The sequence below is a fragment of the Gopherus evgoodei genome, chromosome 2 (genome assembly GCF_007399415.2).
Source record: "Gopherus evgoodei ecotype Sinaloan lineage chromosome 2, rGopEvg1_v1.p, whole genome shotgun sequence".
Classification (NCBI taxonomy): Eukaryota; Metazoa; Chordata; order Testudines; family Testudinidae; genus Gopherus; species Gopherus evgoodei.
In genome coordinates this window covers 218,655,190-218,681,059 of record NC_044323.1, presented here as the reverse complement: position 1 = coordinate 218,681,059, position 25,870 = coordinate 218,655,190, and the positions used below count along the sequence as shown (strand labels likewise).

At 39.4% G+C, this 25,870-nt stretch overlaps 1 protein-coding gene across 1 annotated transcript in view; it reads right to left on the bottom strand.

Moving 5' to 3' along the window:
• LOC115645039 (desmoglein-1-gamma-like) overlaps window positions 1-23,970 on the bottom strand; it is a 45,265-nt gene extending 21,295 nt beyond the window's left edge. Inside the window, exons 1-5 of the mRNA XM_030549445.1 lie at window positions 23,859-23,970; window positions 3,704-3,858; window positions 2,784-2,939; window positions 2,458-2,605; window positions 163-326 (exon numbers count right to left, since the gene is read on the bottom strand). Of these exons, the coding sequence (XP_030405305.1) occupies window positions 163-326; window positions 2,458-2,605; window positions 2,784-2,939; window positions 3,704-3,858; window positions 23,859-23,970 (735 nt within the window). The remainder of the gene's footprint in view (window positions 1-162; window positions 327-2,457; window positions 2,606-2,783; window positions 2,940-3,703; window positions 3,859-23,858) is intronic.
• Window positions 23,971-25,870: the final 1,900 nt, after the last annotated feature.

Sequence of the window (25,870 nt, the reverse complement as noted above, 5' to 3'; positions counted from 1 at the left end):
AGTACAGTAAAAAACCCATAATGTATGAATGTATTTTAAAAAATAAAGACTTTTCAATCTTTTATTTCACTTTTGTAACATTAAATACATTACTCTCTCTCCCCTCCTCTCTCACACACACACATTCTTTCAGACTGAATATTAACATATTGAAGCTTTTACCTCTCTGTCAAGATAATTTGCTATGTGAACTTCTCCAGTATGTTTATTTAGAATAAACATTGATGCACCAGCAGGTTCCTGACTCTCTATCTTGTAGGCAATTTTGGAATTCAAGTGATTTGGTTCATCTGCATCCATGGCAATTATTTTCATCACCAGAGTATCTAGGAATTAAGACAATATCACTTAAATCAGCAATAAGAGCCCTATTTTGTTAATTTAAACTACTCAGCAAGACAAGCAGTCATCAAAACACAAGAATTATATTACCTATAAGGAACTATGTTTAATTTCATTTACTAAGAAAATAATAGAAAGTACTTAATTTAGTAAAAGAGTGGCTGTACTTATTCCAAGTGAAATCTATAGATTTGTGATCATGAACATCATTCACACTCCATGGAAGTGGTTATCAAGATGTGATAAGCAGGGGTTTGGAAACCGATATAATCAGTGAATTTTTAAAAAGGTAAAATCAGGATTGTAACTATTTATGATTTTTCCCACATTAAGTGATTTTTATTTAAAGATGAAGATATATGTTGGCAACTCTAGTATTTTGAAATGCCAGCAAATAACCTCACAATGAATTAAGTATCGTGTTTGTTAAAGATGATATACTGCACATATAATCACACTATATTTTTAAAATTGTATTCTGATCTCACATATATATGTAGGCTGAATAAACATCTATTTAAGTTTAGAATAACATAGTAACAACAAATTAAAAGTTTGTTTTAATGAAATCATGAAAATCAGACTTCATGCTGAGTTTTTTTGGAGAACGTCAGTAATTCAGTAATTTATGTTGATGGTTTCCTGGAATTTTGTATATTATTTTTACTTTGCAGTATTAAGTACACCAAAACATGCTTCCATATTTGAATCTATCAAATGAGTTAATTTTATTCATAAGGCTTTAAACTGGACAGCTATATTATAAGTTTCCATGGGATAAAATTTTGCCTTTAGTCTCAATGGTTAAAGTAGATGAACTTTGAAATTCTATGACCTGGGTTAAGCAGGAAGTCAGACTAAATAATCACAATGGTTCATTCGAGCCTTTAAAAATATGAATATATGACAATAAGTAGGGGAAATTCACTAATTTTGTGGCTGTATGTTATCATGGATGTTGATATCATATAGTTAAACAAATGGCATCGTTTTGTGCAAAGGGACAAGGCAGGAGGAAAAGAATCGGGCATTTGAAAGGAATTCATGTCCCTAAGCAGGCCTATACACATAGTGTGGAGCTGTGAAGGGAAACAACCACTTTGCCCTCAACCATCCTCTTCACCCACTTAAGGATTGCAAGGAGGGGAAAGGGAACTGACAGAGCCATTAGGTGTCCCTAGTTTCCTGCTTGGTGCATGGTACAGATATGGCAATATGTCCCTTTTTCATAAGAGGGGAGAGAATGCTAGAAGAAGCAGACTCTCCTACTTTCATTTATTGACTTCCAGGGCTTGACTTCACTGCAAAATTGCCTTGTGTTAGAATCTGACTTGTGAAGAGTTGAGCTAACTAAATGATGCTTCCCATAACATTGGGATCAATATAGACAAGGACAAGTTGTGGTCAACATTGTATCAGCTACTTATGGCTAAACCTGGTCACGGTAAGCAATTACTTCTTAAACAATGATTTCTTAAAAAAGCATTACAAATTAAGGGCACGTGAAGTAACTTGCAGGATTAGGGACTAACAGAAAAACGTTTTGGAATTCTTCTAATATAAAAGTTGGACTCTGCCAAATATAAGTGTCCTTAATTTAAAAAGTAGTAAGTGGTTTTCATCAGTTTGATTTTAAGTCACAGTATTGGCTATCACAAAGTCAGGGCTTTGAATCTTCAAATGTATAATTATGTGAGTAATCTTTATAATCCCATTCAGTTCAATGATCCTACTGATGTGTACAAAGATTATTCAATGAGTAAAGTCAGAAGGAATTCTCTTGTTAGTAAGCTCTGTACTTAGTAGAAAAGGTTTGCCGTATTAGGATGTTACTTTGCAGTTGCCAACGTCAGCCACATTTTTAGTTATACAAACACATATTTTCAGATCAAGACAAATGGGGAAAATTGTATTATTTATACATATATTTACCCCCACAAACAAGTAACCAAACTTAAAAAGAAAAAAAAAGGACCCATTTTCCTAAAAATTTCTAAATGTGAAAAGAATTTGTTTGAGAACATTATGAGCAGCTGAAAAGAAATGTCTTGCAGTCTCCACTATTGCTAAGGCTACTGACAATTGCTGTAATATGTGCACAAAATAGTTACTTACTCTCCATAGAGCTCTCTTCAATAGATCCGACAAACACTGTTTGTGCAAAGATTGGCGGATTGTCATTTATGTCCAGAACTCTGACTCGAAGGTCAAGAGGCAGTTCTAAATCTCTACCAGTAAGTGCATGTTTAGCAAAGCAGCGAATCTGGATAAAGAGGGTTACAAATATATATAATTTAAAAGAAGAAGAAAAACTCAAATTTTGAAAATAATTATTAATTGAAACTTCGCTTCCCTCTCTGTCAGCATTCATCAAAAGAAGGTATGAAGTGAAAAAGCAAGGAGAATATACTGTGCTAATAAATGGATTGTACAACACTTACTACAAATTCTGGGGTCACCTCTCGATCAACTATTGATGTTATATTAATTTCTCCAGTTCTTGAATTAACAACAAAGATCCCATAAGGTGGCTGATCAATCCCTATTCCAGAGATGCTGTATATAACTGGTTGGTTTTCTTCGCAATCTGATCGAATCTATAACAATAAACAAAAGGAAAATATTATGTTTATCACAGTTTACTGAGAACACAAGTTCTGGCTTCTCCACTCACAAAGTCTTACAGAATTCTCAGTTACTCTCCTCATGGGCCCCGCAGACTGCATTATGCCACAATTCTCTTTAACATGGTGCGCTGAATGTAGCCACTTAGAGAGCTTTCCAGTGCTGCTCTTTCAGGATATGTCTACACTTCAATTAAACACCCATGGCTGACCTGCATCAGATGACTCAGACTTGCGGGGCTTGGGCTGCAGGGCTACAAAAGTGCAGTGTAGACGTTTGGGCTTGGGCTGGAGCCTGGGCTTTGGGACCCTCCTGCTCTTCTGCCCCATTGCCTCCCTGCACACTAGTCAGACACTATCCCAATTCTTGCTCTCAGGGATTCCTCAAAGTGGATGGGGAAAGAGAGAACCATTATGAAGTGATAGTGTAGCTGGCATCAGACAGAATGTATGCTGCCCTTCCCAAAAAATGAAGCAGCATTCATGCTTCACTTGTGCTCTAGGAGGCCTCCATACTGCCCCAAGAACACTCAGTACCACAGTCTAGTCCACAACTTTCTGATCTTATGTGGGTATGGTAATCTCAATAGAATCTAGAGCACCTTCCCTCTCCTATTCTACCTTTTTTCTTTGGACATTCTAGGCAAAATTTATATTTCCAAGTCTCCACCAGTTAGGTCTCTAGCTTTATCAGTTTTTCTTTGCAACATACTTTCTAATCAATAAACGACACTTACTTTGGCAATTGGATTCCTCCTTGAATTATCTTCTCCTTCCCTACAAGCTGCAGCAAATTTAATCCATTCCCGTTTTTGTCTTCTGAAGGTTTTCCATTGCGCCACACCATTTTCATTCCATTCTTTCACCTTAGGTAGAAAGAGTTCCAGGGTCACTATGACAAGCAGTCTGAATACAGTTGTAACGAATATAGACTGGTAGGATTTTAACAGTGTAAAGTATGGAAGACAGTGGATAGTAAACAGTATGAACATTAGTATAGACTAATGATCTGTTTATAAAACTTATAGTCCCAGAGCCTAAGCCTGCACATCCTTACTCTTGCAAGTTCTTGCTCATGTGAGTAGTCCACTGGCTTCAATAAAATTAGGAGTTTGCAGGACTAAATCTCTTTCCTTAGCAAGTCAACATTTAAGTATTTTTTTCAGGTTTTATGGTCCAAAAATATCTTAGCTTACAAAAACCTTTCAATTTTTTCTTTCATTTTTAATGATAGTTACATTTTCATTGCTCAGAAAGTCTGCTCTTTAATAATAACTATTTTTATAAATATATTACCTCTACATGAAATCCAATGCTGAAATCCAAGAGCACCTGCAAATACAGTAATACAGTTAGTCAAATACAAAGATTGGGTATCTTTCACTGACAAATCTAAGAAAAATGTACTGAGCCATATTAGGCACTCAATCTGTGTGTTCCACACAAGGAGTTCTGCGTGTGAAATAAGTAGATATATCCTGAAAAGAGATGTGCACAGATGATGAAATTTCTTTTGTCTATAAAAAGCCTGAATAATCTTAAGCGGGTAAAATGTGGGATTGAGAAAGCAAAACGCAGTCTCTACGTGCCATTAGGGCACAGGGCTGCAGCAATGCCCATCCCTCATGTGCTACCCATGACACTTTGTGAGGAGGCTGCTGAATTGCTATCAATGCTTAGCAATACTGTGAATGGCTTGCCAATTACAGAACCAGTTTCTCCTCTCTTGGTTTTCACACCTCAACTGCTAGAACAGGGCCTCATCCTCCCTGATTGATCTGACCTCGTTATCTCTAGCTTGCTTGCTAGCACACATATATATACCTGCCCCTGGATATTTCCATTACATGCATCTGAGGAAGTGGGTATTCACCCACGAAAGCTCATGCTCCAAAACGTCTGTTAGTCTATAAGGTGCCACAGGATTCTTTGCTACTTTTACAGATCCAGACTAACACGGCTACCCTCTGATACTTGATATCAATGCTTGGGCATTCCCCTGACACATGCCCTCTCTCCTGTCTGCTACCATCACTGCTTTCTGTGCTTTTTGTACAGCTTCAATGTGGAGCTTAAATGGTATGGAAGTCTTTATGTTAGTCCTCACATCAGTGTGACTTTTACCCAGATTTCTTTTCAAGTTTGGATTAAAGGAGCAATTTCACAATAGATATCTTATGAGCATGTGTTAAATGTTTTGTTCACAAATAGTAATATTTTCAGAATGTAAATACTCCAGTTAAGAACTGTGATGTAGCCAGAGAAGCTATTCAACCAATGGCCCAACACTGCCCCCATTTCAGTCAATGGGAGATTTGCCATTTATTTCAACTGGAACAGGAACTTCAGTGGAGATATTTGGCTGGATAAGGTGAGCATAATTTTGTCCTAATGCTACAAACAATGTTCTGGGCTTAGGTTTTTTGTTGAAAAAAATAATCAAAGGAACACAAAGCCAAGAGGAACAAAGAAATTAAATTGATCTGAGGAAGTCATTTCTTATCAGAGAATAACAAGAAAAAGCAAAGGACAGTTTATTCCATCCTTCAAGAGGAAACTCCTCAACAAAGTCTCTTTCTGTAAAAAAATTAAAGAGTCGAGTATGGCTTATTTCCTGTATGGGAAATGAATCCCTTCAATAGATCATGGTGGTTTTTGCAGGGAAAAGGAGGAGTTGCACAAGTTCTTCCTTTTCTTCCCTTAACTATGGAAGATGTTCTGATAAAATAGAAAGCAAAGGTCAAGCATTTCACTGATTTAAACCCTCTATAACATCATTGACATCTATGGGTAATATAGGGCGTAAATCATTATGGGACTTGCCTGATATGCTAAGCCTCCCTCCTCCTGATGCATCAATTTGCCTTAAATCCACCACACATATAAAACATATAACACAACAATTAATATTTTCCATTTCTTTACATCTTTATTTCAGTCCTTTACCTAACTTAATCACTCACCAATGTTTACATATTAAAATAATTTGGGGTTTATATAACCTAAACAATGACTGTTCCATCAAATGTCAAATATATATCAAAATACTTTTTTACACACTGTGTAGGTTAGACATAATATTTCTTCTAGAAATAGGACAATACCAGATTTTTAGTTTCAGATTCTAAAATTAAAAAAAAGTTTTCAACATTGTAATAACTGACTTATAAATAGGCATGAATGGAACTGTCTAGTGACCTCGACTCTGTAAAATGTGCTGCTAAGAAATATGATAAATAAACTTTAGTTTACAATAAAAACAAGGAGCTGACCATCTTAATTTTCTCAATAATTCATCACGTTTTAGATGTTTGTCATAACAGGGGCGGTGTGAATTACAGTATTTGTAAAAAACACAGGACTGAGTAAAGGCAACCCCTGTTCAAGTCCTGGCATTACTACTGTCTTGTATGACTTTGAACAAGTCACTTACGGTTCTATCTTGCCTGGATCCACTTTAAGGTTGTGAGAAAGAAGTGCTGAACCATCATTTAAACCACTTCTTTAAATGTGCATAAACAAAATTAAATAAAAATTATCTGACCTGATCTGATTCTGTCAGAGTGGGTTTCTCAAAGAAAGGACTACAAGACAAGGTCCCAGATTCATTATAAGAGAGATTTATTGGTATAAAGGCTGCAATTGTTCTTACTAGATTCATTCCAAAGTTTATACCTAGGCCAATATACTGGCTTGGTTTAAGTATAGGGGGATATACTCTGTGCCACTCTTCATATCATAGAATCACAGAATATCATGGTTGGAAGGGACCTCAGGAGGTCATCTAGTCCAACCCCCTGCTCAAAGCAGGGCCAATCCCCAACTAAATCTTCCCAGCCAAGGTTTTGTCAATCCTGACCTTAAAAACGTCTAAGGAAGGAGATTCCACCACCTCCCTAGGTAACCCATTCCAGTGCTTCACCACCCTCCTAGTGAAAAAGTTTTTCCTAATATCCAACTATATGAGAAATTCTTACTTATATGGATGTTTCCATTGAAGTCAAAGAGATTAAGCTCTGGATGGAAAGCCCAGGGAAGGAAATGGAAAGATTCCCATGGAGTTTAGTGGGCTTTGGATCAAGCCCTAACTGAGTAAGAAAATATTCATGTGAGTAAAGATTGCAGGATCAGATCCAATGTAAAGTTGCTTTAAGATGACAAAAAGCTCAGGAGGAAAGAGCCATTTTTTAAAATAAAATTTGAAATACAAATTAACTATGCACTTAAATATAGTGTACAAGTGCAATGTATACAGTAAAATTATCAGTTCACAGTATCAGTTATGAATTTAGGCTCTGATTCTGCATATTTTTTCATGAAAAAGGACTTCTAATGTGAGTATTACAGGATCAGAGCCTGATTTCCATTCGGCATTGAAAAGGCCCACAAATATGAGTGGCTGAATGGAGTTGTGGACCTTCTCTTTTCTCACCATTCTTGGCTATCTTTTATAGCCTTCTCTTCCCTGAAGCCCTGCTACCAAGCTCATTTCTCAGTGTACATATGTATGTACTACTGTGCAGTAAGTCACCACAGTTTCATTTGCTCTGCATTTTAAACAAATGGATTTTATGCCAAGTAATGTGGAAGATAAAAAATAGTAGTTGCCACAGAAGTTACTATGTAGCCCATGGTAACTTCAACTCATGCATCCTTCCTGTAAACATTTTTCTCCAACCATTTACTGAATGAGTGTATTGTCAGAAGCTGGTCACTTTATTTATTTATTTTTTAAAATCACTCATCTCCAATGGCAATGAGGTTCACAAATGGCAGTTTTGTCCCCTGGACTCTAATTGGCCATATTGTGAACCATTTATGAATGTGGGGGGCCAGTTACAAAAGTAATAGGACCGCAAGTAATCCCACTGAAATCAGTGGGGTTGCCTTTGTGACCGCGTACCACTGAGTAAGGCTGTACAGTCTAGCCCCAATTTATTAGTACATGATGAGAATTGATTATGGGTCAGATTTTGCTACCCGAATTTAAGCTGAATAGCGCCTTGAAATCAAAGCGACTACTCACAGAATAAGATACTATTCACTGTGAGGTGGTGGGGGGGGGGGGCAGAATCTAGACCTAAATAGGCTAGACAGGTATTTCTCATGAAAGGATAACTATAAATGTGGATTGGCTCTTTAGAAAGAAAGAGCTATGGGTCTGATGGGCTAGTAGTTTTAGCCTCGCTTTTAATCTAAAAATGTACACTAGGTGACAATTTAAACATTCAGCTATGAAATGGGATTTGAGTTCAGGCATAATTATTACCCACTTAGAGAGAGAAGGAGAGGATACTCTACCCACAAAGGGCTGCAGTCTGCTTGACAGGCACAAGCCTGCTTCGATGGCAATGCAGAGTTGACCCAACTCAGGGAGAGTCTGAAGCAAATTACACCCACCACCAGGAAAAGGGCATGAGGAAAAACCCTGCCAAACATGGCACTGATTCAGCTCCTATTAGGAGTTGCTTCCTTTGGCAGAGCTCCTGTGCAGCCCCATTTGGGAATTAAAATGGAACCCTAAGAGAAAGTGCTGGTAGCCTCACTGCTTCCCCTTCCTTAGGATGAAATCACCTCCTGCATGCAAGCAACCTTGTTGGCCCAGAAAGGTGTACAAGAGTTAGTGAATCTTGTCCAGTGTCTGTATTAATTGGTGTATATTATAAGACACAACACTGTAACTTATATTCCATATATTCACATACTCTAAGCTATTCATTGGAATTCCTTTCTTCAAAATGCATAATCACAGGGTTGTGTTAAGGATACAGTATTACCACTGCACAATAATTGTGCTACTAAAGAAATCTTAAGTACTAATTTTTAAGGTTATGAATCTTCATAAAATCTTTATTTTCAGCCTTGCCTGACCTGTAGATAACACAGCTGGCAAGTCATGACAGATACAACTTTTACACTTGAGATTTTTCCTTTGCTCTTGGGCCCCCAACTAGTTGGGAATATTCTGAACGTGCAGCTTGGAACTGTTGGGGGGAAGAGAAGGATTTCACGCAACTAAACTCCATATTCACAGTTTGTGAATGGGAAGATTAGCTTCACCACTGTCCTCTAGTGGCTGCTCTACAGAAGAAAAAAAACCCTGACACTACTTGTGGGTAATGGAGGATCTCCTACTTAGGAGATGTTTATTTTTTGAGTCAAGAGTCCTCATGCTACAAGTACACATTGAGCTGATGAATGTGAAGTCTGTATACAATATAATAATAATGATGCTCTCTTGTATAGCACTTTTCATCAGTAGATCTCAAAGTACTTCACAGTCTTTAGTATATTTATCCTCACAGTATATTTATCCTGGGAGGTAGGGAAGTGCTATTATTACCATTTTACAGATGGGGACCTCAGGCACAGAGAGGCTAAATGACTTACCCAAGGTCACACAGGAAGTCTGTGGTGATATCAATATTTGGTCTATTACACCAAACACCTACAGAGTTAAGTGCTGTAGTATCTATTCAGCCAGTGCTTTGTTATATGTTCAGCAACAGACACCTCTGAAAGGGTACAAGGTGTGGGGAATTTTGGAGCAGGTAGGAAGTTGATTAAAGGGAAAATTTGATAGCTTTGCTGGAAGGCTCAGGGGTTGAGCCTTGGTTCCCTTCAGAGTGCCATCAAGATTTTTGTCCTTTCACAGATCATGAGCCTGTGTGAGACTTCCTGCTGAAGGGAAGTCCATAGAAGAGCGAGTAGGCACTTGAGGGAAGTATTTGCTAGATTGGGGTGGGGGATGCGAGGCTGAAAAAAATATCTTTATTGGCACAATCTTAAACATGTTTATGTTTAGGCTGTCTCAAAGCTTTGCAATTCAATTGGATAATATGAAAAACCTGTGCCACTGGCAGTGGAGAAAAATCTGGAATAACACCATTAAAGTCACTGGAGCGACTCCAGATTTATACTGACGTAACTGGGAGCAGAATTTGGCCCTTAGCATTTATATAGTGCTTTGCATCTTCAAAGCAGTGTACAGACATTAACTAATCACTAGCTGACTGCCAAGCAATATTATAATACGCAATTATGGAATCCTCCCTGCTCCACCTACTCACATCCAAATGACTGAACATGCCCATAACTCCTTTTTTGCCCTGTTTCCCAACATCATTCTTAAAGGGCTTGATTCTATTCTCTTTGAAGTCAAGGGGAGTATTTGTTGATCTCGTTGGGAGGAATATTGGGCACTCACACTCAATATATTAGTCATCCTTGTGCCACTGTGGTTATGTTTGTGTCAGCACTTTAGGTCATATACTGCACTCCTTACTCAGCCAAAACTCTCACTGAGTAAAGACCTGTGAGAACAAACTCTTCCTTTCATGAATTTCTATTTCCAGAGTTCTGTAACTCAACCATAAAAAAAACCCAAACAAAACCAAACCACTGCATGCTAAATACTGAGCTATAGGGTTGAAGCTTAGGACTGCACTTTCCCCCTACATATTTAATTAACCCACATAATATCATCTAAATCAAAACAGAAAAGCATATTTCTCATTGCCGTTAGCTTACTCATTGTCCTGTAATTAACAAACAGTTTCATTTTTAAGCGAAAACTTTGTACGATGACTTTTCTGGTAGATGTTGTTGATGATGTTAACTTTAAAATGGCCAGATGCTTTCCATGATATATTGGAAGCTGAAGGTGACACTTATACATGCTATGTTTTCCCAACCCTGGTCCCACTGACGTTAATGGAAGTTATACTCCCCACTGCAATGAGAGCAGAATGAGGCCCAAAACTTCATTCACTTTTAAACATTTGTATTCATGGAACTAAACACCTTAACAAGTTTGTCATCAGGATTTGTTCTCCTCTATCTGATAAATAATACAGGCCAAATCCCATAGAAATTCTGTGGGGTTCCATTTCTTAACTGACATTACCCATCCGAAAAATGAATGGAGAACTAATCCAAGTAAAGGATCTAAGGACAATTGTTTTTCAAACTTCAATTTTGTAAGTTAGGTACTTAAATCCATATTTAGGCTCCTAAATAAAATTTTCCAGATTTCCAGCGGTGCTTACAACCCACAGCTTCCATTCAGCATCTCTGAAAATCTGTCCACTTTTATTTAGGAAACTAAATATAGATTTAAGTACTTAACCTAAAGCCAAAGTCTTCCCTTAGATACATGTTGCAGCTTCCATTGGCGTCAGTGGGTGTTCTACAGGCATATCCAAGGGGAGGGTTTGGCCCCTGCAGCATATTGTAATTATCCAACCAAATTATGAGTGGACAACGAAACCCATATCTTTGCAATTAGAAGAGAAAGTGAAGAAAATATATGGAAAAAAAGTGGCCAAGCAAGACAGGTGGTGAATTTAAGATTGTTATAAACTGACCATCACATGGTATCTGGAAAGAGATGAGTCATATTGAATCAAACATACAATTTCCACAGAACATGCCTGGACAAGTACAACAAACAAAATCCAGTTCTACACCCTCTACTCATGCAAGTAATGCCTTTGAAGTCATATGAGTAAGGGTTGCAGAATCAGCTGCATGAATGGGGAAATGTGCACTAAAAGTTTCATACTTGCAGAGCACAGTCTGTTTCTGGTAAAATAAGGTTTTCATTTCAGAACGCATTCAGAATACTACAGGGAGTATATTTCTATAGCATTTTTATTTAGCTTAATTTGTTAAAAATATGCTAATCCACCATCAAATATACACTCACATAGGTGTCTTTCATTAAAAAAGGAAGAAAAGAGATGGAAAACCTAACCTCTAAATCAATGTGAGTTTTGGGTGAGTTGGCAAACTTTGGCTCCTGGCCTGTTAGGCTAAGTGAGTCTGGACGTTTTGTTTACCTGGAGCGTTCACAGGCACGGAGCCCCTCAGCTCCCAGTGTCCGCAGTTTGCCATTCCCAGCCAATGGGAGCTGCGGGAAGCACTTCTCGCAGGTCCATTGGCTGGGAACGGCAAACCACAGACACTGGGAGCTGAGGGGCTCCGTGCCTGTGAACGCTCCAGGTAAACAAAATGACAATGTATTAGATATTCAATTCAATGAGTCAATATAGTTTAAAATCATCAAATTTTGGTGTATACCCTTTATAAACTGACCTCTGCTCTTTCATGTGTCACTTTTTAACCAAAAATATTTGACTTATAAACAAGTATATATGGTAATCTCTCTACTTCTATATGTAGAAAAAAGCCTCTTTTTCTTAGCCATTTGGACGGAGACTGAATTAAAATAAGATCCCGGTAAATTCCAGCTATGAACATTTGACCAGTCCTTCTGTGACAAGAGAAAAACATATTCCAATGACTGTACTTGATATCTTTGCATAATGACCATCCATACAGCTAACACCTGCCAAAATGTGGTTAGTGTTTATATAAGCTTTCACTTCTCCTAGTTGAAACTGAAATCCTGACTCAGTCACAAAACTATGGTGACATTTATGGTGTTTTTTTTTTAAATTAAAGTTCCACAGTGTTGAAAGAGATTATTTTTCTACAGTAAAATGTGCACTCAAATGGACAGTAATTTATAGTACAGTACTAGTTTATGTTCACTGAAGTTCCAAACATGAAGAATACTTATTACCATGTGATTTAATAAACCTCATCTTACCTAATGCTGATAATGTTGAATAAAAGGCTAAAATTGTTATTATGACACACAGTATTCCAGACGTGGAAGAGACCTGTATGTTGCATTAAACAAGCAGAAACTAATCTGAATTATAACCTTGTCTGGTTTTTGCCAAGCCCTAAAATTATTTACTTGGCCGCTGCCCATGTCGATTAGTTCTACTTTACTGAATGCAAAGCTAAGAGTTAAGGTTTGCTTAATCTTTCCAAAATAAGCCCCAGTATTCTTTAATTCTATGTCAATAATCTGTTAGATATTGTTACTAGTATTATTTAAAAAAGTTAATATAGGTGTACACTTCATTATATAGATTGTGTGAAACAAACTCCAGAAAACAAACCATTGTACAGGGAATCTACTCTTGTTAGGTTTTAGGGCCTTATAAGTGTCCTTAATTCTAGAAAAGCAAGATAAACTATGAAAAACAGATCCCAAACCAATAAAACAGAATATGATGCCAGAACAGATTGTCACAGAATCCTCTGTGATCTCCTTTTATCTCTCTCTGGTTTTAGTTAATTTCAGCTTCCTGATGCCTACATCTTACACAACTATTCTGCCTTACTACAAGCACCGCTTCCTTTTTTTGCAATAATATAAAACACAGTAAGAGAATAACACCTCCAATGTAAGGATTTCTTTATTCTCTACTTTTATACACTAATACTACTATGTTAATGTACCAAGTAGTGATGGTTCCTTGCAATATTAAATAATGGGCCAAATCCTGCAATTGTTACTCAGTCAAAACCTCCACTGAATTTAATGAAATGGGAGGTGGGGATGGTTGCCTGAATAGACTATAGGGTTTGATCTATTGTGAAGTAATCTTAGCCATTCTTTTTTAAAGAATGCTGGATTTCCCCCTCCTTGATACATTGCACAAATGAAGACAAACGTACAACCAAATAATAAAAATAAAATAAAATAATAATAATAATAATAAAGAAAGAAAGCAGCTTGTTAAGAAGTATTTATTATTATAAATAAATCACGCATTAATAATCAGAATGGTACAATGGGTACAGTTATACTCAAAAGAAATAATTCTGATAACATTAAAATTAAAGACGGGCTGTTTTTGCAGAAGCTTTTTAAAAGATTCAGTTGAAAACAAGCAATGGTTAGTTTCTAATGCACAATGTTTAAAATTGCCTTATTGATTAATATGAGTTTCAATGTAGTTAAAAGTAGAGGCAGCAGTAAATGTAATCATCTGTAGAAAAGGATTTTGACATACATTAAAAGAGCTTACAAATACTGTTTTAAAATTCTACTTACCATTAAAACGAATAGAACAGCAGTTGTTCTGAAGGGGAGCCAATCCATTGCATCTGATTACTCTTAGATACAAGTCCAAGTGAGTTGTGGTTACCCTGCTGTTCCCTTTCCCCCCTCACTTTGATGTCCGTGTAAAAAGACACTCACTAGATGTTCTTACACTCTAGCTCTGGAGGTGTTCTGCTTCCCTCTGAAGGAAGCACTGAAGATGGTGTATAACAGAGTCTGTTTCCCCACCCAAAAATCCTGGGTTGGTCGCAACTGAAACGCTTGACAACATCATTATTGCTCCCAGGTAAAAGCTTAGAGACACACCTTAATTCTTATTGCAACAAAACCCTTTGCTGGATACCAAAGAGCCCATTTTAAAGAGAGAAGACAAGCTTTACTGGGAAGATACCGAGTGCATTATAAGTTACAGCAGGATAAATATTTAAAATGTTAACTGATCACTTCAAATGCAGTTAGAAGATTTCTCCTTACTGCCAGTAGACTAAAGGCACATAATTAAATTTAGGAATATTATTGTAAAGAGAATGAACTTTAACAACTGAGTAGTGCATCTGAAAATACGTATCCATTTCCTATAGAAGAGTAAAACCAATATCTGTCTTCTGGGTCAGATGTAGCCCAGGCCCATTTACACAATATGTGCGATTAGGAAGAATAAACTAACTTGTCACAAGCAAGAGCACACAATATTTTGATAAAAAAGCTTTATTTATTGGGTTATAAAAACATCAGAAGTATCTAGGATAAGAAACCAAGCCCTTATGATCCTATTAACTGCTGTGCTTTGACACTATCTTTTTTCCTGCCATGGGCCAACTCTTCCTTGGTGCTACCAACTGGAAGCAGAGATGCTGCAGAGTACATCTTCTGAAACAGGAATCCTACTGACCATGATTAGATCTCTCATGGCAGACCAAGGAGATCTGGTGTGGAACTCAGTTAGGGCCGGACTCTGAGTGGCCCTTGCAGAAGTGTATAAGAGAAGAAGTCCTCAAGGAGCTTTCCTCTCTTTACACCCAATTTAGGATGGGCCAGAATTGCACTTGAGAATACAGAGAATGAAGAGATTTCACCCCCAGGTGCACAAGCCACCCCAAAATGGACAGGAAGAAGGTGGGGTAATAGCCCCAACTTATCCCCAAACCAGCCAGTTTTCTAAGGGAGGTGCAATGGGTGTGCCCCTGTGCACTTGGGGAATTCTGGGAGTAGTCTGCCTCCCTGAGGCACAATGGGCCTGATTTGCAATGTGCTAAGAATCTTTTGAGATGAGTTCAATGGGAACTGAGAGTGCTCAGCACTCAGGAATTGCCCAGCACCAGTAGAAGTCACTCCCAGTGCCAGTGAATGCTCTTGCTTGTAGCCCATAGGGCTAGCTTGTCTTTATTATATTACTGTCTTGCCTTCATTATAGTCTCTCTCTATTATATTCAGCAGTAATGCAAGGAACCTACAGGTCTGTACCCTATAAGACAGCAGTTAGCATCAGGCTTGAAGCCTGTGAACTCTGGCACAGATAAACAGCCCAAAAGAAACTTTCAAGTTTTGGGGAACTGAGAATAGAGGATGTAAGGGGGGATTTTTGTTGGAGTTTACCATAATGACACCAGCCAATCCCAGGAACATGAGCTAACGTCTGCAGATATCTGATCACAAGAGTGCCATGGCAATGAATTGATGTATATGATAATAAGTTGAGAATTCATATACCAACCTACAGGGTAAGGGCAACCCAACATTATTAGGGTGAGGAAATACAAATAAGGAAGTAGGGGGAGAAACCTCTACAGAATATGCATTATACCTAGCAGCATCAGTGTAACATTATTAAAGTTGTATCCCAGCCTGGCTGTGAGAGTAGAGAGATGTAGCCCCCAGCAGATGCTAGAATGATGGCCATTGTTGATGAGGATGAAGGTGATGGTGATGAGGAAGACAGTGGCTACCATTTCAGGTTTCAGTGGCTAACATTTGCATGTGAGTATATAGATGTTCAGATGTACATTCTGTATTATCTCTATCTACCTTACTGAGTTAGAGTGTTTGTGATTTTGCTAAATGTAGGAATAAACTATCGTAATATAGAAGGGTTCCTATAGTGTGAGTGTTGCAACTGTGCACATAATACTGGGCCTAATCTTGGGACAAGAACCATCAACACTCAAAGGTGATAACTGGGAATTCTTAAGTAATCAATATAATTACTACATAATCTATAGCTTGGACTATATGCTGACGCTGCTGCTCCACACCACCTCCTACGTAGGCCGTATCTAAAAGGGTCAATCCGTGTCTCTTTGTCATGAGCAATTTAAGTGACATCGACTTAAGTGGTAATGTAAACAAGCCCCGAGAGCGAAAGCAAATTATGTTCCTACTTGCTGTCAACCAGCATTTGCTATTGACTGCAGCATACCTGCTATCCACTAAGAGATAGGGGCTGGGATAGACATACCACTAATTCACTGACCACTACCCCCTGGGGACATGTTGCACAGGCTGATGTACTTAGTCAGGCTCATCTCTTAGTGCTCTTGTTTGTGCAATACAGCAGTGGCGGGCTACCTGGGGCCTGGATGCTGATTCCCACAGATCCCATTGGCCAGAAATGGCAAACTGAGACCACTGGAAGCTGCGGGCAGCCATGCCTGTGGACGGTCAATGTAAATTCTGTCTCGCAGCCCACCAGCAGATTATCCTGATGTGCCATGTGCAGCCCGCAGGTCCCAGATTTTCTTCAGATTGCCCACTACTGCTATAAAGGCATTTAATCCTGTTCAGTGCATAGGGAATAAAGGCTTCATATGCTTTCTGCCTCAGTCCTTTGTGCACCAGCACAGGAATGACCCCAATATAATGTATACAAATACTTTTGTATAAACTATCTTGCTGTAAAAAAAACCAAAACACTCCTTTCTCTTTGTGGAGTGTTTTCACTGAAGGCAAACTTGCATGGGGTTCCTTGTTAGGTTTACATTAACTCCTCACTTAACGTTGTAGTTATGTTCCTGAAAAATGTGACTTTAAGTGAAACGATGTTAAGTGAATGCAACTTCCCCATAAGAATTAATGCAAATAGGGGGGTTAGGTTCTAGGGAAAATTTTTTCACCAGACAAAAAATATACATATTATATAGATTTACACACAGTATACATTTTAAACAAACAGTATAATACTGTTCACAGCTATGATGATTGTGAAGCTTGGTTTAGGTGATGAAGTTAGAGGGTGGAAGAGGGAGGGATACTTCCCAGGGAATGCCTTGCTACTAAATGATGAACTAGCACTTGGCTGAGCCCTCAAGGGTTAACACATCGTTGTTATTGTAGCCTCTCACACAAGGCAGCACGAACGCGAGAGAAGGGAGACAGCACAGCAAACAGAGACAGACACACACCTTGTGTATGAAGAAGAGAGAGAGAGATGCACACTGCCCCTTTAAGTAAGCTGACCCACTCTTAAGTGCATTGTCTTTTTAAGTGGATCAGGAAGTAGAGACAGCAGCTGCTGTCCCAAGCTCTCTCTGTCTATCTCCGTCCATGTCCCCTCCCTGCTCTATATGGAGAAGGAGTAAGTGGGGTGTAGGAGCAGGGGGGAGGGGGACACTTTGACATTAGCTCCTCCCCTTCCTCCCTCCCAGCAAGCAGGAGGCTCCAGGGAGCAGCTTCAAGGCAGAGGGCAGGAGCAGCACACGGCAGCGCAGGGAGGGACAGCTGAACTGCCTGGCAATTGATAGCCTGCTGGGCAGCTGCAGCACAGGGAACTTAGGGGAGCTGGGAGCTGATAGGAGAGCTGATAGGGGAGCTGTGGGTCCATTCACATTACAAGCCTCCACCAGCTAGCTGCAATGGGATGCTCTTCCTGCAAGCAGGCGGCTGCCAAGCAACATTAGAAGAGAGCACTGCACAACTTTAAACAAGCATGTTCCCTAATTGATCAGCAACGTAACAATGAAACAACGTTAACCCGGATAACTTTAAGTAAGGAGTTACTGTATTTCTAATTGAAGAAAACAGTAATCAGTTCATTGTTTTACTAGCCATATATATATTTTATACCAATAGCAACTCAGAATATTTGCTGATGAGTGAATTATACTCATTGGGTCAAATGTTTTAGAAGCCTAAGTCTCATTTTTAAAAGTGACTTGGGGCCAGATTTACAAAGATATTCAGATGTCTAAAGATGCAGATAGGCGCCTAGTGAGCTTTACAAGGAAGTACTGAGGGATCTGGGGGTCACAGTGGATCACAACCTAAATGTGAGTCAACAGTGTAACACTGTTGCAAAAAAAAAAAAAAAAAAAAGCAAACATATTAGTAGGAGTGTTGTAAGCAAGACATGAGAAATAATTCTTCTACTGTACTCCACATTGATTAGGCCTCAGCTGGAGTATTGTGTCCAGTTCTGGACATCACATTTCAGGAAAGATGTGGACAAATTGGAGAAAGTCCAGAGAAGAACAACAAAAATGATTAAAGGTTGAGAAAACATGACTTCTGAGGATAGAACAAGAAGCAATAGGCTTAAATTGCAGCAAGGGCAGTTTAGGTTGGACATTAGGAAAAAATTTCCTAACTGTCAGGTTGGTTAAGCAGTACAATAAATTGCCTAAGGATGCTGTGGAATCTGCATCATTGTAGATTTTTAAGAACAGGTTAGACAAACGCCTGGTCAGGAATAGTCTAGATAATACTTAATCCTGCCATGAGTGCAGGGGACAGGACTAGATAATCTCTTGAGGTCCCTTCCCGTCCTACGATTCCATATTCTATGCAGCCTAAGTCCTACTGATTTCAAGGAGAGTTTGATGCCTAACCTGCTCAGATGCTTTTGAAAGTCCAAATAGGCATCTATCTGCCTCTTAATCTGGCCTAAGTCATTTTGAAAATAAAATTTAGGGTTCTAAGGCACTTAGATGCTTTTGAAATTTTTACCTATTATGCTCACTTTAAAGATCGGTTTCAGAGTAGCAGCCGGGTTAGTCTATATCCATGAAAACAACAGGAGTACTTGTTTGTCAGGCACCTTAGAGACTAACAAATTTATTTGAGCATAAGCTTTCGTGGGCTACAGCCCACTTCTTTGGATGCTTCTTTGGGACTTCCATTACCTCCCCTGGAGCCTTACTGCAGTTTTTAATAGTCCTCATGATTAGAAATTGTCTCCTGATATTCAGCAGAGAGAAATTTAACACTAGACTGGAAAAAACACTAGAGAACAAAATGTAGGGAAGCCCAGTTGAGGTTGGCAGACTGGGTAACTTGCTACTGTGGTTCAGTGAATCTCTATCTGTTTAGTTGTTGTGTAGAGCATGTACTAAGGAAAGGCTGTACAGTTCTCAGGGAGCACCTCTCTTCCAAATCCCACCTTGAATCTCAAAATATTTATTTCTGTTTATCACCAGAAAGGGCTATGCAGACCACTGGTGGTTTATGGCCCACACATAGAGAGCCAGTGCTGTAGGTCTTTCCCATCACTAAGGTTAATGTTTCAATGTTCCTAAGTCATGTTGACCTCCAATAGGATTTTAAGCTCCTAAATTATTTAGGCTTGGACTACATTTTAAAATTATAATGGCATAGCTACGTCGATTAAGGGTGTGAAAGAACCCAGCCCTCAGATTGACAGCCATGCCAAGCTCACCCCCCACTGCAGACAGAAGAGTGCTTCTGCTGACATAGCTATCACCAGCTGGGAAGGTGGTGTTCCTATCCTATCAGAAAATCTCCGGCTGTGTCTACTCTAAGGAGTTATGCCAGGATAGGCTCTGTAATGTAGACATAAAATTTTTGAAAGCACCAAAGGCTATCTGCTAGCACAATATAAATCAGCATTATATAATCTGTTCAATATAATTGGATTTTAGAATGAGATCCAATTCACAGCCTTCTAAAACTAAATATTCTGAATATTTGTACTTAAAGAGACAGATTTGCACTCTGGATTCAGCCTGGCACAATTTTGCACTCATAATTCTTCACATCCACAATTTAGGCTCCTTAAAAATCTAAATACAAGATTTGTGGGTACAATGAAAACTTAGACATGAGACATCTAAATGATCTAACTCGCTCTGAAAATGTTAGGTGGGGAAAAATGAGTTCAGTGTTTGAAAAACTAGCCCAGTATATCACCATATCACTTTCAGGCTTTATTTTTGGTTAGTATTTTGTATTGCTATCAGGGATAAATATGGTCTCAACTTTAATTATTCTAGCAGGCAATAGATGTAGTGAACTCTGTGACTCCCTGCAGTGGTGACTTATTCCTCTGGCCAGCTGGACATACTTTGAATTCTTATGCCTTATGGCTATCACTTGCAATACATTTTTGAGTGACTGTGATTAAAGCAGCAGACTTATTGTGATTACAATGCAGAATCATGGTTTCTCCATGGACTTTGGTCTCCAGATAGGCAATTCTATAATCTGTGTAACACATCCAAATTGCCCCAGTGTTTCTCTAGGAAGCTTATGTGGCATGGATGAAGAGAGGCGTCTGTAGCTCAATGCAAAATGAATACATTATAAAGGTCTCCAAATTTGTAAAAATGACTCCCAGGTCTCATTGAAAACAAATTCTTCACATTTAGAGAGTTCAGGGGATGTAGACACATGAGGAAGTTGATTGACCATATCTACAGCCTGCTCATGTATTGTTCTATAATTGTAAAGATCAAACCAACAGTACTGATGAAGAATTTCAAACAAACAGATTGTGGGTCCTCCCTGGAGGACATGTCTTATATGACACCATAAAAATCAGGCTTTCCATTTGTGAAAGATGTATACCAGCTCTTATGTCTCATTCTAGATAACAGGAAATATCTCATACCAGCACTTAGGGCCTGGTTCTCCTCTCACTCAAGTCAATGGTAAAGCACAGTGGTGCAAGATCCCACCCTTACAAATTCCTAAAGCATCACCTTTGAGCAAGAAGGCACTCAGAAACACAGATGAAAGTAACTTAATCACTGCTTGATGAGAGTGCCTCAGAAGGAAGTCTGTTACCCATGGTGAATGCCATATCTGAGGGAACCCTACATATGGTAAATCACGAACACCATAACTATATGATGGTTTAATAATAACACTAATGCCACCTAGTTCTTACATAGCACTTTTCATCCGTAGTTCTCAAAGCACTTTACAAAGATCAGCATCTGTATCCCCACTTTGCAGATGGGGAAACTGAGGCACAGCAAGCTGAAATGACTTGCTTAAGGGCACCAAGAAAACCAGTGGCAAAGCCAGGGAATAGAACCCAGGCTCTTGAAGCGCAATCCCATGCTCTAACTACTAGGCAATACCACCTCACTGTAGTTTTCTGTTGCATTTAAGGACATAGCAAGTAGCACATCTGCCATTAAAGTGGCCTCTGGTACACATTATTTTACATCTCTGGAGTTACAGGTCTCTTCAGTATTATTTAACCATTATGGCACATGAAAAGTTTGCAGTACTTGAGGTGCATGGTTCATGGTATGTTTTGCCTTGTTGTTGTGAATCTCACTATTGTTTCAATAAAGTTGCGCTGTGCCCAATAATCTCTCTTGGGCGAACAGTTAGCCCAACTGACAATAGTTCAGCTGTCAAGTGCCCATTTCATTGTCAGTCTTTTCAACCTTAGCACAATTTACTGCCTACCAAAACAGCTTCAAGCAAAGGAAGGTTTTTTCTTCATATCCCCTGGGGTTAAAAACCCCCCATATCCTACTATTGATGGAGTTTTTGAAGACTGGGCCATCACACAGGCAGTTTTTCAATTTCTAGACATTCTTTGCAGGCCTCATTCCATTCCAGCTGATTATAATTATTATTAATAATAATTTTTCAGCTTCTGAAGGTGTGTTAGGCGTTTCTGAGTAGACAATGAAAGGCACAGTCCCCGCCCCAAAGAGCTTGCAGAAATCAAACATGACAATGTATGGGAGGTGATGAACAAAAGGGAGGGGTGAGGCATTAGAAGGGTTACAGCAATATGATCGCACAGTTACTCATTTTAGGACGCCTACTTCACTATCACATCTCTGAAGTAAGCAGTGATGGAGGAAAAATAAGTAAGATATGTTTGATATCAGCCCCTAGGAAGCTATGGCCTGCTACTTCTTCCTCTGGGACGGTGTCTCCTGAATGTCCTTGACCTTTTCCACATGCATTATAACTTTCCCTATTATATATAGGTAAGGTACTTTACCCTTTGGTGAAGCCTCGCTTGCTAACTCAAGGCTTTACCATCTAGCCAGCTGTTCAGATTTTCTCCTGCAGAGTGTACAGATATATTAAATGCTCCTGCCATGATTCACTGTAGATAATGCCACGGCTTGAAATCCTGGCCCTACTGAAGTCACTGACAAAGCTCTCATTAACTTCAATAGCCAGGACTTCACCCATATCCATAGCTACAAAACAGCTGCTGCTGACACATGAGGGCAAGCCCCTTGGAACTCCCCCATGGTGGCAGCAGCAGAGCAGTGGCATCAGAAGGCAGCTCAATTGCTGAATGCAGAAGTTCTGCAAAGAGAAGCAAGATCTGTAGCAGAGAGACAGCTGGAGCTCCAAATTCTAACAGCAGGTGAAGCTGGGATTTGAACCAAGATCTCCATAACAAGAGATGGACATAGAAAGAGTGGTTGCATCCCCCTTAAATCCAACGGCACAGATAACTGTCCAGAGGTCGGTCAGTTTATAAGGCATAGGGGTGGGGAAACAATGACAGTGCCTGCAGATCTGCCTAATCTATTAAACCAGGCGTCTGAACTCAGATCTGCTCAGTTCAGAATGGCCTGTCTGTTTCCACTCTGATTGGTTGGTATCCAGGAATGTTATAGGTGACATTCTTGGCTCACAACCACTCGTAAGAACTTGGAGTTTGGGAATCTTAATCCTGGGCATCCCCAGCTATCTGGGAGCTATTGGTATTTGTCTGCACTCCTCTTTGATCCTATTGCTTCTGCAGCGGGTGAAAGAACTTTTGTCTTTAGCAGGTGAACTGTCTCTTGTTACTGGTCCACTGTTCCAACCAGGAGAGAGCTGCAGGAGGACTCATTCTCATACATTACAAACAGGGGTGAGAGTTCTTAGTGAAACCAAGAAGAAGAGGAGGCAGGTAACAGCAGCGAGTATTTCATGAACTACCAAGGCTACCAACTATTGCATTATATCACTGGAAAATTGGAATTCTCAGTGATGGCAGCCAGGTCCACATTAGTCAGCAGATTCACGAGGTCTGGTCTGCCAGTAGTGATTTTGGGGATGCCATTTTAGGAGGGCCAGATAGGTGTGGAAGCAACAGCTGTAGCATCAAAGAGCCAGAGAGTCAGGGAATAGCTGGCAGAACTAGTGTGTTTACTAGTGAGTGCAGAGTGAAGTGGATGTGGGGCAGATGAGAGTTGAGCCAGTGGGAGGAGCTACAGAGGCAGGCTAAGAGAGCCAGCTTTATGAAAACATGCCTTTTGAAGTATGCCTTTGATCTCTAGAATGGAGCTTTGCATCTAAAAAGTTAACTATGTAAGAGTGGGACGCACACACAATTTAGGGCACAAAGGAGCTCTTGGGATGATCTGCCCTGGATACAATTTTAATTTCTATCCCTAATGGATCCCAATACCAATTGGCCTTTACAATAGTTACTTGTCCAGGATTAAATATAGCAAAACCCAGAGCACAGTTTCTGTTTCATTCCGTGCTGTTACAGATCTAGGCTGCTGCACATGAAAATAATTGTTTTTTGTGATTTTCCTTTCTATTAAAAAAAAAAGAGTAACTGTTTTGATGGAATCTGAAAAACAGACATGGTACATTTAGACTAGTGGATGGAGGACATATGAGTGCAAAATAAATGCAGGTTTTTTTCATGGTTTTGCAGTGTATACCCTGGTTATTCAGATAATATATGGGCCAGCTACACCTATTCCAATATTATGCTGAAGGATCAAGACATTTGATAAACTGTCATAACTTACCTGACCGGCTCTGTGATGTGGTGAGGTAGGTACATTGTGCTATCTCCACAGCAGTCTCTGTCAGTACTTTGAAATCTTCTGGAGGTGATCCAGCCAGGGCTACTACTCTCATATATAGCTGAAGACAAAGGGCTAAATCAATCCCTGCCATAAACCCCTTAAAAGACAGAGTCATACCAGGTATGCAGTTGAGCCATTGTATTGCATACTAGTGAGTGGGTTTGTGGTTGAAGGACCTCTCCCATTTGTCCAACTTCAACAGGAGTTGAGAAAACTCAGCTTCTCATAGGATTAGACCTTACAATTTGAGAAAAGATGAAACGGAGTTTTTGTGAAAATAAAGATAATGGTATTAGAATACTGTAATCCTTGACAGTATTATATCAACAACTGCTCTTAGCAAAGGCTTTCAGAGAGTTAGTCTTTGTAATGTTTATGCCCAAAATATAAGAGCTAAGGTGCAAATTAATAATGTCAGGATTACAGAGGCAAAATTGTTAGTGAGAGCATCAGGAGCTCTGAAAGCTGCCTTGTAATAAATACTTCTATTGTTTTAGTATTACAATAAATAATATTTTTTAAAATAATATATTTTTAATATTATAATGAGCATCAAAAGCAAATTGAGGTTGTTATTATTATTCATACACATTTATGTTGCAATAGCACCTGGAGGCCACCATCACAATCAGGTCCCATTATGCTAAGTGCTGTAAAACCATGTATTAACAAACAGTCCCTGCCCTGAAGAGTTTACAATGGAGAAAAGGAATTTGCAGTTTTAGATAGGCTTTTACAATCTAAAGTCAACATTTTTTCTTGCAAAATAAAGCCAAAGAAACAAAAACAAACAAAACAAACAAAACCAGAGAGTTTCCAAACATGTCTTCCCTTTTTGCTCCCACTATTTGTGGACACACTTTATGTCATCTGCATATCTCTGGAAAGTACTGCTATGTGCCTAGAAATCAGGTACACAGATATATTAATAATCTAAACAGTAAAGTGTCCTATGGCACCTTATAGACTAACAGACCTATTGAAGCATGAGCTTTTGTGGGTGAATACCCACTTCGTCGGATGCATTACCATTACATGCATCTGACGAAGTGGTTTTCACCAACGAAAGCTCATGCTCCAATATGTCTGTTAGTCTATAAGGTGCCACAGGACTCTTTGCTGCTTTTACAGATCCAGACTAACACGGCTACCCCTCTGATACTTAATAATCTAAACCATATCCACAATTACATGGTCAAGATTATAGTAGTGAAATCTCCAGCAGTGGAGATTTTTAAGATCAGGTTAGGCAAATACCTGTCAGGGATGATCTAGATTGGTGCTTCTCAAAGCTGGTCTGCCGCGTCTTCAGGGAAAGCCCCTGGTGGTCCGGGCCGTTTGTTTACCTGCTGCGTCCACAGGTTCGGTGGATCACGGCTCCCACTGGCTGCAGTTCACCACTCCAGGCCAATGGAGGCTGCGGGAAGGGCGGCCAGCACATCCTTCAGCCCATGCCACTTCCTGCAGCTCCCATTGGCCTGGGACGTCAAACTGCAGCCAGTGAGATCTGCGATCGACCCAACTCTGTGGATGCAGCAGGCAAACAAACCGGCCCAGACTGCCAGGGGCTTTCCCTGAACAAGTGGCAGTCCAACTTTGAGAAGCACTGATCTAAATAATACTTAGTCCTGCCATGAGTGCAGGGGACCAGGACAAGATGACCTCTCGAGGTCCCTTCCAGTCCTACAATTCTATAATTATGTCCCAGGGATTTAGTCCATACTTAGCGGCAGTGTAGGGTAGGAACTGTATCTCATGGAGCCATAACTTTTTTCCTGCTACCCTACTGCTGCAGGGTGATAATATATTACCCAAAGCTTGTAAAAGTGATTTGACCTGTCTCTAAAATGAAGTTCCTTCCATCTAGCACATTGAAGAGAAACACACACAAGCCAGTATATTACATATATTATATATTATTGACAATGGTCAATCCCTCTCCATGAGCAGGA